At 47.2% G+C, this 15,514-nt stretch overlaps 1 protein-coding gene across 1 annotated transcript in view; it reads right to left on the bottom strand.

Moving 5' to 3' along the window:
* Positions 1-15,254, bottom strand: part of LMNB1 (lamin B1) — a 62,092-nt gene extending 46,838 nt beyond the window's left edge. Inside the window, exon 1 of the mRNA XM_054488436.2 lies at positions 14,414-15,254. Within this exon, the coding sequence (XP_054344411.1) occupies positions 14,414-14,772 (359 nt within the window). The 5' untranslated portion in view covers positions 14,773-15,254. The remainder of the gene's footprint in view (positions 1-14,413) is intronic.
* Positions 15,255-15,514: the final 260 nt, after the last annotated feature.

Here is a 15,514-nt window from a genome sequence, read left to right as displayed (position 1 = left end):
TTGGGAGGCCGAGGCAGGTGGATCATGAGGTCAGGAGATCGAGACCATCCTGGCCAATACGGTGAAACCCCGTCTCTACTAAAAATACAAAAAAGTAGCTGGGCGCCGTGGCGGGCGCCTGTAGTCCCAGCTACTCGGGAGGCTGAGGCAGGAGAATGGCGTGAAGCCGGGAGGCGGAGCTTGCAGTGAGCCAAGATCGTGCCACTGCACTCCAGCCTGGGTGACAGAGCCAGACTCCGTCTCCAGGGAAAAAAAAAAAAAGAAAAAAATATATATACATATATATATGTGTGTGTATATGTATATAAAATTAGCCAGGTGTGGTGGCACATGCCTGTAATCCCAACTACTCGGGAGGCTGAGGCAGGAGAATCGCTTGAACCCAGGAGGTGGAGGTTGCAGTAAGCCGAGATTGCACCATTGCACTCCAGCCTGGGCAACATGAGTGAAACTCCATCTGAAAAAAAAAAATAAAATAAAATAAAAATAACAGAGCAAATAGAAAAAATAACATTGGAATAAACAGACCACTCAAAACCTATGCACTCTGAAACAGAGCACCAGCAATAATATAAAGAATTAGTATCTCGGCCGGGTATGGTGGCTCACACCTGTAATCCCAGCACTTTGGGAGGTCGAGGTGGGTGGATCATCTGAGGTCGGGAGCTCGAGACCAGCCTGACCAACATGGAGAAAACCCGTCTCTATTAAAAAGAATTAGTATCTCAGTAGGTAATCTGGACAGCCCAGGCAGTCAGTTTAGTGTGGCTACAGCTGCGTCAAAAGATGTTTTAAAATGCACAAAAAAGGTCGGGCACAGTGCCTCATGCCCTTAATCCCAGCACTTTGGGAGGCCGAGGCGGGTGGATCACTTGAGGTCAGGAGTTCGAGACCAGCCTGGCCAACATGGTGAAACCCTGTCTCTACTAAAAATACAAAATTAGCCGGGCATGGTGGTGCGTGCCTATAATCCCAGTTACTCAGGAGGCTGAGGCCAGAGAATCGCTTGAATCCAGGAGGTGGAGGTTGCAGTAAGCTGAGATCATGCCACTGCACTCCAGCCTGGGCGACAGAGCAAGACTCCATCTCAAAATAAAATAAAATAAATGCACAAAAACAACAGAGTAGAAATGCTGGTTTGGAAAAATTTAGGCAATACAAAGAGAAACAGAGCTCTGAACACAAGAATAAGACTGGCTACAAGAGCAAAGCTAGAGGTGCTCCCTCCCCTCTGAGGTGGGGAGAGAACCCTGTGCAAGGGCACTCACTTTTTTTTTTTTTTTTTTTTTTTGAGACAGAGTCTCACTCTGTTGCCCAGGCTAGAGTGCAGTGGCGCGATCTCGGCTCACTGCAAGCTCCGCCTCCCGGGTTCACACCATTCTCCTGCCTCATCCTCCTGATCAGCTGGGACTACAGGAGCCCACCACCACGCCCAGCTAATTTTTTGTATTTTTTAGTAGAGACGGGGTTTCACCGTGTTAGCCAGGATGGTCTCGATCTCCTGACCTCGTGATCCACCCGCCTCGGCCTCCCGAAGTGCTGGGATTACAGGCGTGAGCCACCGCGCCCAGCCCAGGGCACTCACTTTTAATTTTCTTAAAATAGAGGTGAAAGCAAAGCTGAGGATCTTCTTTCCTTCTTAAGATTAATACTATACTCTAGCTATTCTGGCTCACCTTTACTAGGATTCACTAGGACAAGGCACATATAATGCAATATAACTTCCAATTATAACAGTATCACCTCTCTATTTACCTGTCACATATAAGCTAATTGGTGTTACAGAAGTATTTGTGTCAGAACACACTGAATCAATATTTTAGATACCAAAAACTGATCTAAACTAAAATGTAATATATGACTATTGGGAGGATAAGGAGAAGAAAAATGTGTTATGAAGACAATAGAAGAGCTCAATTCCTTGTTGTCCATAGCACAAAGTCAACACTGTCGCACTGTCATCTAGATACGAGAATAAATAGCAAAGAAGCACTGAAAATAGCTGAAAGTAATCCTTCTCATGAGAAATCTTGGAGAAATCTTTTGAGTCCTTAAATTATGTGTACACACACACACACACACACACACGCACCACACTGCTAGAAAGTTATAGGTTTTGGTTTTTTTCCCAAGGTACATACACATTAGAAAACTCTGAATCAGGGAAGTCAGGGAAGACATCTCTAAAGAAATGAATATTGAGAGGAAACCTGAGGGATAAGTAACCCAATGATGAGAGAAATCCAGACAAAGGAGGCCGGATGCGATGGCTCATGCCTGTAATCCCAGCACTTTGGGAGGCCAAGGCAGGTGGATCACTTGAGGTCAGGAGTTCAAGACCAGCCCAGCCAAGATGGTTAAACCCCATCTCTACTAAAAATACAAAAAAAAAAATAGCTGGGCACAGTGCAGGTGCCTGTAATCCCCGCTACTCAGGAGGCTGAGGCAGGAGAATCACTGGAACCTGGAAGGCGGAGGTTGCAGTGAGCCAAGGTCATACCACTGCACTCCAGCCAAGAAGACACAGAAAGACTCGTCCTCAAAAAAAAAATCCAAAGGAAACCCCAAATGCAAAGTCCCTATTTTAAGAGAAGCACAGTAAAAGGGACTGAATAAAGGATTTCATGGCTAAAGAGGAGTAAACAAGTTCAACTGTGGTATGAGATGAAGCTGGAGGGTCAGACTGGGGCCAGCCCATGTAGGGAAAGAACTTTTAGGTAGGATAACCTGGGCAAATATGTCCCAGATTGCCCAGGACAAGTTCCATTTATGCGAACTGTCACTGCATAATTATTAACAGCTCCCTCTTTCATACACAAAAGTATCCCAATTTGGATACTAAATTATATGGTCACCCTACTATTAGTAGGGTCTTAGTCTTTACCCTAGAAGCTACTAAAATGTTTTATACCAAAAGGGGTGAAATGATCACATTTTAGTACACAACCTTAAAGGGATAAGGCTTCCGGTCTTCTGTCCAATGTTTTGTTACATAAACACTGAGTAAGAATCTAGTTTAAATTGACCCTTAAGAATACCTCCCTCCCGCCAGACATGGTGGCTCACACCTGTAATCCCAACACTTTGAGAGGCCGAGGCAGGCGGATTGCTTGAGCTCAAAGTTCAAGACCAGCCTGGGACACATGGCAAAACCCTCTCCCCACAAAAAATTAGCCAGTCGTGGTGGTGCGTGCCTGTAGTCCCAGTTACTCCAGAGGCTGAGGTGGGAGGATCACTTGAGCCTGGGAGGTCCAGGTTATAGTGAACCATGCACCACTGCAATCCAGCACCGGCAACAGAACAAGACCTTGTCTCAAAAAAAAAACAAAAAACACAAAAAACAAAAGAAAAACAAAAAAAAAAAACTTGTCTCCTTCCCTTCACTGCCAACATTCTTAAACAAGTGTTCTAAACTCATAATCTTTTTCCTCTCATTCTCCCCTTAATTATGGCCAGTGGTTTCCTCTATTAACCAAAGGCTCTCCTCTCAGCCAACAATCACCTAAGGCACCAAAAACACCAATGACAACGGATACTTTTTAGGCTTCATCAAACAAAAAACCCTTGTTCCATGACTCACCTCTCTTTTCTCACCTTTTATGACGAAGTGTCCCTCTGTCACACAGGCTGGAATGCAGAGGCGCAATCTCAGCTCACTGCAACCTCCGCCCACTACAACCTCCGCCTCCCAGGTTCAAGTGATTCTCCTGCCTCAGCCTCCACAGTAGTTGAGATTAAAGGCATGTGCAACCACGCCTGGCTAATTTTTGTATTTTTAGTAGAAACGGGGTTTTGCCATGTTGCCCAGGCTGGTCTCAAACTCCTGGCCTCAAGTGATCCACACGCTCAGCCTCCCAACGTGCTGGGATTACAGACATGAGCCACCACACCCAGCCTCACCTCTCTATTACTTATCATCCCCATTGTGGGTTTTCCTTTCTCTACCCAGTCCTCATATGCACATGCTTTCCATGTCTCTTGAGTACTTCAAGTTGCCAACTAACATTGCTACCTAAAGTCTGGCAAACACCACTAATTCACTGACTTAGGGTCCTCCAAACCTGTTCCTTCCCCACCAATTTCGGTTAAGAGCAATATTGTCTACCCAGGCACCCAAGCATGGAAGCAGTCACCCTAGACTCTTTCTTCTCCCTAGTCCCTTATGTTCAGTATATTCTTAAATCCACCTTCTCGCCTTTCTTCCACCTGCCTTAGTTCAAGGGCTGCCTTGTTACTCCCCAAGTGTTCTTAATAGTGTTTTTACCTCTCCTCTTTTTTTCCCTCTACAGCATAGCCAAAATGATCATGTCACAATTCTGCCTTAAAATCTTAGGTCTACTCATTACTAAAAATACAATCCCCTTCCCCACCCCATGTATTAAATATATATACGGCTCCAGTAGGCCAGGTGCAGTGGCTCATACCTGCAATCCTAGCACTTTGGGAGGCCAAGGTGGGTGGATCACCTGAGGTCAGGAGTTCATGACCGGCCTGGCAAACATACTGAAACCCTGTCTCTACTAAAAATACAAAAATTAGCTGGGTGTGGTGGCAGGCGCCTGTAATCCCAGCTACTTGGGAGGCTGAGGCAGAAGAATCATTTGAACCCGGGAGGTGGAGCTTGCAGTGAGCCGAGACCACACCATTGCACTCCAGCCCGGGCAACAGGAGTGAAACTCTGTCTCAAAAAAAAAAAAAAAAAAAAAAAAAAAAATTATATATATATATATATACACACACACACACACACACGTTATATATAACATATACTTTATATATAAATAACACATACATAAAGTGTATGTTATATATAATATATACATATAAGATGTATATATACATACACATACACATATATATGGCTCCAGTTATATGAATTATTTGACATTCAGGACAACTCTCCATTTTCCATTTAGAAGCAAATCCTTACTTACCTCCCTACACTTAGCTCAGATTCCCCTGGGATGTCTTTCAAAATTTCACATGGCTCCTAGCCTTCCTTAGGTAGCAGTCCTTGTTTCTCCACAGCAACACCTGGATACTGGTATCACAGCACTTAATATATTTTATTAGTATACTGCACTTACAGTATCACAATCCTGTAGTGCTGGTTTTCTGTCTTCCCCACTAGACTGAAAGTAACTTGATAATGGGGACTGAGTATCCCATCTCTCTATTCCCAGCATCTGGTTCAAGACCTGGCATATAGTACCTGTTTCACAAAAATGTGTCTTGAATAAAGAATGAAAGAACACCCTGTCACGAGTATTAAAGATTTATTTAGAGGTTTTAATTTCTTTTAAATTATTAAGGCATGGAATAAAGTTGGAAAGTAGCTTTTTAAGAAGAGAAAAAAGATAAAAGCGATCTCTTTCAGTAATTCATCTTCACCTTTCTTTAGCAAATGAAGCCCTCAGTATTTCAAACAGCTGTTTCAACTACTGACCACTACCCTTCTGACAAATTCAAAATTACCTCCCTTGAAGGCTACAAACTATCAATGTGAAAAACACGCAACTAGTAGCATTTCCAAAAGTAGCACCCAAAGGGATCTGAAAATCAACTATCCTATCTGAGACTTCAAGTACCAACCACAGATAATGATGCTCTGTGAGCCTGCTACATGTCGGTAAACCAGAGTAATACCTGTAGAACACTGTTGTATGGATGAAATAAGGTTATGTATGTGAAAACCCTATCACAATGCTAGAAGTCAGGCTACCATCCTTTCTAGCTTTCATTACTCTGCTAAGTAACACCAGGCAAGATACTTAAACTCTCTGAGCCTGAAGTTTCCTCACTCATCAGCAGTTATCATAAGCTTAAAAGATAATGTCCGGCCGGGCGCGGTGGCTCACGCCTGTAATCCCAGCACTCTGGGAGGCCAAGGCAGGAGGATCACGAGGTCAGGAGGTCGAGACCATCCTGGCTAACAGTGAAACCCCGTCTCTACTAAAAAATACAAAAAATTAGCCGGGCGTAGTGGCGGGCGCCTGTAGTCCCAGCTACTCGGGAGGCTGAGGCAGGAGAATGGCGTGAATTCAAGAGACGGAGCCTGCAATGAGCCGAGATCGCGCCACTGCACTCCAGCTCTCCAGCACTCCAGCCTGGGCGACAGAGCCAGACTCTGTATCAAAAAAAAAGATAAGTCTGTAAAGCGTCTACTGTAATGCCTGGCAAACAGAATTGGCACAAAATAAATGTCAGCTCTTTTTTTCCTGCATCTTTTCCCCCACCCCCCAAAGGGAGTCTTGCTTTGTCACTCAGGCTGGAGTGCAGTAGCACAATTTCGGCTCACTGCAACCTCTGCCTCCCAGGTTCAAGCAGTTCTCCTGCCTCAGCCTCCTGAGTAGCTAGGATTACAGGCGCCCACCACCATGCCCGGCTAATTTTTGTATTTTTAGTAGATACAGGGTTTCGCCATGTTGGCCAGGCTGGTTTCGAACTCCTGACCTCAGGTGATCCGCCCACCTCGGCCTCCCAAAGTGCTGGGATTACAAGCATGAGCCACCGGGCCCAACCTAAGGGTGATTTTTAATTTTCTTCTTGGTGTTTGTGTTTTCTCCTTTTCTATAATGAATATACATTTCCTGTATAAAAAATTTAATTTTTGGCCTGGCGCCGTGGGTCACACCTGTAATCCTAGCACTTTGGGAGGCTGAGGCCGGCAGATTGCCTGAGCTCAGGAGTTCGAGACAAGCCTGGGCAACCTGGTGAAACCTCGTCTCTACTAAACTACAAAAAAAAAAAAAAGAAAAAAAAAATTAGCCAACGTGGTGGCGTGTGCCTGTAGTCCCAGCCAATCAGGAAGCTGAGGCAGGAGAATTGCTTGAACACGGGAGGCGGAAGCTGTAATGAGCTGAGATCCTGCCACTGCACTCCAGCCTGGCGACAGAGCAAGACTCAGTCTATTAAAAAAAAAAAAATTAATTTTTAGGCAGGGCACCGTGGCTCACACCTGTAATCCCAGCACTTTGGGAGGCCAAGGCGGGCGGATCACGAGGTCAGGAGATCGAGATGATCCTCGCCAACATGGTGAAACCCCGTTTCTACTAGAAATACGAAAAAAAAAAAAAATTAGCCGGGCATGGTGGCGGGCGCCTGTAATCCCAGATATTTGGGAGGCTGAGGCGGCAGAATCACTTGAACCCAGGAGGCAGAGGTTGCAGTGAGCCAAGATTGTGCCACTGCACTCCAGCCTGGTGATATAGCAAGACTTCGTCTCAAAATAATAATAATAAAATTAATTTTAAAAAATTCGGGCGGGGGGTGGTGGCTCACGCCTGTAATCCCAGCACTTTGGGAGGCCGAGGCAGGCAGATCACGAGGTCAGGAGATCGAGACCATCCCAGCTAACACGGTGAAACCCAGTCTCTACTAAAAACACACAAAAAAATTAGCCCGGCGTGTTGGCGGGCGCCTGTAGTCCCAGTTACTCGGGAGGCTGAGGCAGGAGAATGGCGTGAACCCGGGAGGTGGAGCTTGCAGTAAGCCAAGATGGCGCCACTGCACTCCAGCCTGGGTGACAGAGCGAAACTCCGTCTCAAAAAAAAAAAAAAAATATTCAAGCCAGGCAAAAATTAATTTTTAGGCAGGGCACCGTGGCTCACACCTGTAATCCCAGCACTCTGGGAGGCCGAGGCGGGTGGATCACGAGGTCAGGAGCTCAAGACCAGCCTGGGCAAGATGGTGAAACCCCGTCTCTACTAAAAATACAAAAAATTAGCCAGGCGTGGTGGCACGTGCCTGTAATCCCAGCTATTCCGGAGGCTGAGGCATAGAATTGCTTAAACCTGGAGGGGCGGAGGTTGCAGTGAGCCAAGATCGCACCACTGCACTCCAGCCTCGGCGACACAGAGAGACTCTGTCTCAAAAAAATAAAATAAAATAATAAAAATTCAAATGACAGCCGGCCAGGTTCAGTGGCTCACGCCTGTAATCCCCACACTTTGGGAGGCTAAGGCGGGCAGATCATCCAAGGTTGGGAGTTCCAGACCAGCCTGACCAACATGGAAAAACCCCATGTCTATTTAAAAAAAAAAAAACAAAATTAGCCAGGCGTAGTGGCACATGCCTGTAATCCCAGCTACTTGGGAGGCTGAGGCAGGAGAATTGCTTGAACCCGGGAGGCGGAGGCTGCAGTGAGCTGAGATCGCACCACTGTACTCCAGCCTGGGCAACGAGAGCAAAACTTCGCCTCAAAAAAAAAAAAAAAATTCAAATGACAGCCAAAGCACAATCTCCTTATCAAAGAGGTACACTGTAAAAAGGGTTTAAAACTGATTTTAAAAACTTCCCTGATCCTAAAAATAATGGGACCTATACAGGGTCCCATTACTCAACTGATACCTGAGGCTCATTCTCAACATTTGTACATGAAAGAGACTTACACTAATAGCATTAAAAAAAAAGTCTGAAGATTTCTAACTCAGACATATCAGAGGTGACACCATCTATACAAACGAAATAATAAATATAACCAGCAACTGTGTAGACACAAAAAAGAAAAGACCCACCATATTTTAATAGTGCTTTATCTTTCATTCTGCCTGTTTACTTCCTTGCATCTGGGTATGCAAAATATTACCTAGTCTCATCTCCTAAGTTAAATAAACAACTCCAAAAGATCTTGCTTTATCAAACATCTTTTGAAAGCATGGGAAGGAAATGTCATGACAGTTTAATTACTTAGGACCTGCTTCCTAGACTTTTAAGTCATTTTTAGGGGTTTGGTCCTTCCAAGTCTTCCCTTGAAAATTAAAGTAACATTTAACATAACTCTGTTATAAAACAACTATGAAAAGCAGTTTAGTTTTATAACTCTTATAAAGAAAACTAGTTTTATAACTCTTACATTTTAAGAGTTATAAAAATATAAAAGTTTGATAATTCTTATATTAAGGCCAGGGTGTATATTGTCAATCTGCTTCAAACAGGGCAAAATCAGTACATTAAAAAAAGATATAGTAATACACAGGATGATGAAGGTTTGTTTTTTGTGGTTTTTTTGTTTGTTTTTGTTTTTGAGACAGAGTCTTGCTCTGTCGCCCAGGCTGGAGTGCAGTGGTACGATCTGGGCTCACTACAACCTCCAGCTGCTGGGTTCAAGAGATTCTCCTGCCTCAGCCTCCCAAGTAGCTGGGCTTACAGGCGTGTGCCACCACGCCCGGCTGATTTTTGTATTTTTATAGAGACAGGGTTTCACAGTGTTGGTCAGGCTGGTCTCAAACTCCTGACCTCATGACCCGCCCGCCTCGGCCTCCCAAAGTGCTGGGATTACAGGTGTGAGCCACCACGCCCGGTCAAAGGTTTTTGTTTTTCAATTAATCATCCTATGTACAAAGAAAACGCTCCTAAAGAAGATTAGCATGTTTTTGACCAGGCACAGTGGCTCACGCTTGTAATCCCAGCACTTTGGGAGGAAGAGGCGGACGGATCACGAGGTCAAGAGATCAAGACCATCCTGGCCAACATGGTGAAACTCGGTCTCTACTAAAAATACAAAAATTAGCTGGGTGTGGTGGCGGGTGCCTGTAAACCCAGCTACTTGGGAGGCTGAGGCAGAAGAATTGCTTGAACCCAGGAGGCAGAGGTTGCAGTGAGCTGAGATTGTGTCACTGCACTCCAGCCTGGGCAAAAGAGCCAGATTCTGTGTCAAAAAATAAATAAATAAATAAAAACAAAAATTCACAATCTTTTATCTATACTTCCAGAGTTTGAAAACCTAAAATTTTTATTAACACATTTAGTGGCAAAACCTGACCTGAAACCAGGTCTATTTTCAATCTGTCTTTCTCCACTTGCCATGACAATATCTTTCCCTCAGAAATGTTTCATGATAGAGTGCTAACTCTATCTACCCTAACTCTATCTATAAACCCCACTGGGGGTGTCATATCCAGTATGTGCATCATATTACCGTCTTAAATTGGAATTGCTTTAACTTCCAAAGCACATCTGGCCCCCAGGGTTTTACAGAAAAGATAGGGGACCTGTATCACTGAAGGAAAATAAATGTCTGAATCCACAAAATCAGTTATTGAAGACTGATGTAAACACTTAACTTTCTGTTATCTCTAGTTTTCCCATATAGTTAACAGTGAAATTCTGAAACAAGTCAATTTCTCTGTACTTTTTGTTTAAAGTGTTGAGTGATGGCATTCATCATCATTCTTGGAAACTGTTCTCCCAAAAAAGCTTTCAGCAAAATATAATTAGTCTTGGACTGAATCAGAGTAACTGCACCTTACATATGAGATCTGTTTGCTATGGATTCAGACACCACCTGCGTGGAAATTGTTGCCAAATTCTCTTTAAACCAAGCATTTCCATGCTCTTCCTCTAAGGTATCTTGTGTGCTGAGGAACCAAAAAGAAACTAAGTAACCTGGAATCTATAATTCTCTCAAAGCTGTTTTCTTAATCTAAATCTACCTAAATGATGATTATACTTAATTACAAACACTCTGGTTCCAAATAAAAAATTAAATATAGGCTAGGCATAGTGGCCCACGCCTATAATCCCAGCACCTTGGGAGGCTGAGGTGGGTGGATCACCTGAGGTCAGGAGTTCGAGACCAGCCTGGCCAACACGGTGAAACCCCATCTCTACTAAAAATACAAAATTAGCCTGGTATGGTGGTGCACACCTGTAATCCCAGCTACTTGGGAGGCTGGGTCAGGAGCATCGCTTGAACCTGGGAGGCGGAGGTTGCAGTGAGCCAAGCTCCATCTCAAAAAAAAAAAGAAAGAAATTAACAACCCTGGATGCCAGAAGACAATAGGGCAAAATAATACTTTCCAAGTTCTGGAAAAATGTTAACCTAGTATTCTATACCTAGCCCAACAGCCAATCAAGCATGAGACAAACAAAGCTATTTTCAGACATACAGGACTCAGAAAGTTTACCTCCTGCCATCCTTTCTGAATAAATTACTTAAGGATGTTCTTCAACAAAATATGAAGAAACCAAGGAAAAGGAAAATACACCCAGGGTGGAGTGCAGTGGTGTGATCTCAGCTCACTGCAACCTCCACCTCCCCAGTTCAAGCGATGCTTCCTGCCTCAGCCTCCAGAGTAACTGGGATTGCAGGTGTCCACCACCACACCCAGCTAATTTGTGTATTTTTAGTAGAGACGGGGTCTCGCCATGTTGGCCAGGCTAGTCTTGAACTCCTGACTTCAGGTGATCCACCTGCCTAGGCCTCTCAAAGTGCTTTACAGGTGTGAGCCACCGTGCCTGGCCAGGAAGCTGTCTTTAATAAGTTACAGGACATCAGTACACAGCATACCTTAAGCAAAGAGAACTCTAGGGAATAAAGTAGATTCATGTGATAGATATTATGATTAAATATCTTCAAAAAGTCTGCAAACACACTGAGGGCAAATTTTTCTTAATCAACAAGAAAAATGAAAGGCTATTGAGGAATAAATCCATATTTAAAAAGTCATAATTCAAATAAGGAGCAAACTAAAATGTGGCATGTTTTGAGCAAATGATGGTATGCTGAGGGGAAAAGAAGAGTACATCTAATCCTGGCAATAGGAATATACATACAGTAGCACAGACTAAAGAAAAATATAATCCCAGAACACTACTAACCCTCAGAGAATAGGTACTGTCAACTCCTCAGACAGGCCTTCCTTAATCACACTAACCCTTCACTCTGCTTTATTTTTATTCCCTTAGCATGTGCTATTACCTAAATTGTATCACATGCATTATTTCATTGATTCTAATACACATTCTCATTTTTTAACCCCGCTGAAACCAGCATGCTTTTAGAATCGATACATTTACAACTACTGTCAGCCAGATGGCAGCCTTGTTACTGTGTGAAAAACCTTCTGTGGCTAACTCCTGGAAAGATTACAAAAGCGCCAGCATCAAAATGCTTCACATCAGACAAAAGACAATCTTTCTTTGCTTGCTGGGATATAGCTCGCCCACTACACTCTCAGCAACAAAGAACAGTAATTCATTTTTTTAAAAAATCTTCGTATCCTCTAACATAGAACGGTGACTGGTACACAACAGATATTTGATCTGTGTGAATTTTTTTTTTTAGACGGAGTCTCACTCTGTCACCCAGGCTGGAGTGCAGTGGACCATCTGGCTCACTGCAGCCTCTGCCTCCTGGATATCAAGCGATTCTCCTGCCTCAGCCTCCCCAGTAGCTGGGACTACAGACGCCCGCCACCACGCCTGGATTTTTTTTCTTTTTTTTTTTGAGACGGGGTCTCACTCTGTCGCCAGGCTGGGGTGCAATGGCGCAATCTCAGCTCACTGCAACATCCGCCTTCTGGGTTCAAGTGATTCTCCTGCCTCAGCCTCCCGAGTAGCTGAGACTACAGATGCGTGCCACCACATCTGGATAATTTTTTGTATTTTTAGTAGAGACGGGGTTTCACCGTGTTAGCCACGATGGCCTCGATCTCCTGACCTCGTGATCCGCCCGCCTCGGCCTCCCAAAGTGCTGGGATTACAGGCGTGAGCCCCCGCGTCCGGCCAATTTTTGCATTTTTAGCAGAGACAGGGTTTCACCATATTGGTCAGGCTGGTCTCGAACTCCTGACCTCAAGTGATCCGCTCACCTCGCCTCCCGAAGTGCTGGGATTACAGGCGTGAGCCACCACGCCTGGCCCTGTGTGACATTTTAATATCTATGAAATCAGGATCCATCCCGTTGGACCCATCATGACGGGTCCAACGGGATGGATCCTACACAGTTGGTCCTGATGTATCTTCTTAGTGGTACACATAATAATGGCAAGTCTTACAAGCAATGATATCTAAGATTTGAAGGAATTCAGTGGCAAAAAATTTGGAGGAACATAGAAATAATAGTGTGAGTGAACTGACCGCTCATTTCAAAAGATGAAACCAAGGCTTAGTAAATCCAAGAAAGGGAAATATAAGCTTAGTATTATTTTCGAGTTGTATAACTAAATATCCAAAGAAATAAAAACAAAAAGGGATAAATGTGATTGTCTCCGGAAAGGGGTAGTGGTGTTATCGTTTTTCGCTACAAACCAGTCTATACTATTTTATTCTTACCACGTGCACATGCTTTTTTATGAACCGAAAATATATGATAGGAGGGATAAGTAAAAATACACAAAATCACACAGAGACTTCGGACAGGGACATTCACACAGACACAGACAGAAAGACATCCAGGGGCAAAGGGTGTCAAAGTGAGAATAAGGTACCTCCAGAAATTTCAGCTGGCAGTGCTAATGGCGACCATGAATTCCAGACCCAAATTTTGCAAATCTCTAAAGCATGACATCAACACTTGTTGCCTACTGATGACAGGCCATTTTGCTTATCAGAAAGTCAAAATAAGGCCAGCAAAGGTCTCAAGTGTATCCTTGTGCACTGGAATGAAAACTCACACTCGCTTAGGTGAATAATTACAAACTCTCCTTCGCTCAAACACTCAGCATTTACACAGCACCCTGTCACCTGCCCTGGTCTACTATCTGCACAGTGGCCGACTAAGGGGTACTAAGCACAGTCCCTACCCGAAAGCCTGACTATACTACGAGGAGGCAAAAGCTGGGGAGAGGGGGCCGCTGCCTGAGGGGTAGGCGAACCGCAACTCTAAGAACAGTGGCCGTGACATGCACAAACCCAGCTTTCCTTCCCTGCGCAGAACCACCCGAGGGACCGCACCATCCCCACTGAGACAGGACACCTTTCCCCAGAGAAAGCTAACCAGCTAGCAAACCTAACTTGCCCGGGGCTGGCTGGAGGCGCGCGGATCAAGCCCCGCCTCTCTCTCCAGCCCAAAGCAGGCGTAGAATCTTCGCAAAATGTCACAGGGCCAAGACTGAGCGCGCCAAAGCGGGACCCACCCCCAGGAGACGCGGATGCTCCGGGAAGGTCCCTCCCCTTCCTCTCTCTGCCCGCGCGAAGCTCATTCATTCTAGAGGCGGGCTGCCAGTCCTCCCCGGCCAGCCATCCCGGCACTGCAAATCCGCTAGACGCTTTGTCTCGCGCCGGCCGGAAACTGGGGCGCGCACGCGAGCGCGCGCTCGCGCTCCAGCTCCCCGCACCTGGGGCCTGTGGGGCCGCCTCTCAGTGCCGGCTCCCCGGGTTCGAGGTGGGAAAGCGGGAGCTCCTTCTCGTCAGTCCCAGGCGCGCACTTATCACGTTCCAGCGGGTATCCAAAACCTAGAAATGGGCATCACGGCCCCCCATCGCTACAGCTCCAGCCCCCTCCGCGAACCCTGCTCCGCTATGAACTCTAGATTCTTTCTCCTTTCCGGAGACCGAGACCCTGTTCCTTCAGAAGGACGCGTGCATCCTGGCCTCTGCTCCCTCCCCACGGCAGAACCCGGTGAGCTGGTCGCCGCGGTTGCGCCCCCGCCCCTCCTTGGCGCTAACGCGGCCGCCTGCTAGCACTCACTTGAGGAGCAGCTGGTCGTGTTCCGCTTTGCACTTGCCCAGCTCGATCTGCAGCTTGGCGCGCTCGCGGGCCGTGTCGTCGAGCGCGCGTCGCGCGTCGGCCAGCTCGGTCTCGTAGAGCGCCTTGAGGCCGGTGAGCTCGCGGCCGCGCACCTCCTCGCGCTCCGTCACCTGCAGCTGCAGCGCGCTGTTCTCCGTCTCCAGGCTGCGCACCTTGTCGATGTACACTGCCAGCCGGTCATTGAGCTCGCGCAGCTCCTCCTTCTCCTGGAGCCGCGACAGCCGCGTGGGGCTCAGCGGCGTGGTGGGGCCGCCAGCGCGGCTGCCCATCCGCGGCGGCACGGGGGTCGCAGTCGCCATGGCGGGCGGCGGAGACAGCGGGGCGGCGAGGCCGCGAGCGGGACCGTGACAAGGAGGGGACGGCAGGGGGCGAAGCGGGGACCGAAGGCACAAACCGGCGACCTGCGCTCACGTCCAGACGCTGGCGTTTAGAAGAACGGAGAAGCACCTGGGATGGCGGGAGCTCGATTACAGCACAAAGGGCAAAGGCGCGGGGGGGGGGGGAGCTACGAATCAATCGATCGATCGCGAAATGCCCTTTGTAAGAAAACACACACACCCACTCACACATGCACGCGGGAAAATGCAAGACGAGGGTGACTGCAGGCCAAGCAGGGTCCGCGCCGCCGCCGTCTCCTGCTCGCAGCACTTTGTTTCCTCTCAGGCTGCACGGAGCGGCGGGCGGGGGGGGGAGGGCCGGGAGGGGCGGGCTGGAGGCAAGCCGCGGGGGGCGGAGGTGGCGCGGGCCGCGGCGCCGCACTCCCCAACATGGCCGGCGCGCCCCGGCGCCTCCACGTGACCGCCATGGGCCAATGGGGAGCAGGCAGCACTCTTCGGCGGTTCGGGGGCCGGGCCTGAAGATTTAAAATCTGGCCCTCGGGCAACCGTCCGCTCGGCACGCCAGGCTGGGCGGTTCCGGGACCGGACTCAGGGCGGTAAGGAAGGACGCTTGGGACTGCCCACCCGCGCGGCTCTGGGCCCAGCGCCCTCCGGGCCCTCCCGCCGCCCCGCGGGGACCCCTTGGAGGGGCCGGGCCTGCGAA

Source organism: Pongo pygmaeus, chromosome 4 (genome assembly GCF_028885625.2).
Source record: "Pongo pygmaeus isolate AG05252 chromosome 4, NHGRI_mPonPyg2-v2.0_pri, whole genome shotgun sequence".
Lineage (NCBI taxonomy): Eukaryota > Metazoa > Chordata > Mammalia > Primates > Hominidae > Pongo > Pongo pygmaeus.
This window is presented reverse-complemented; position numbering and strand designations above follow the sequence as displayed.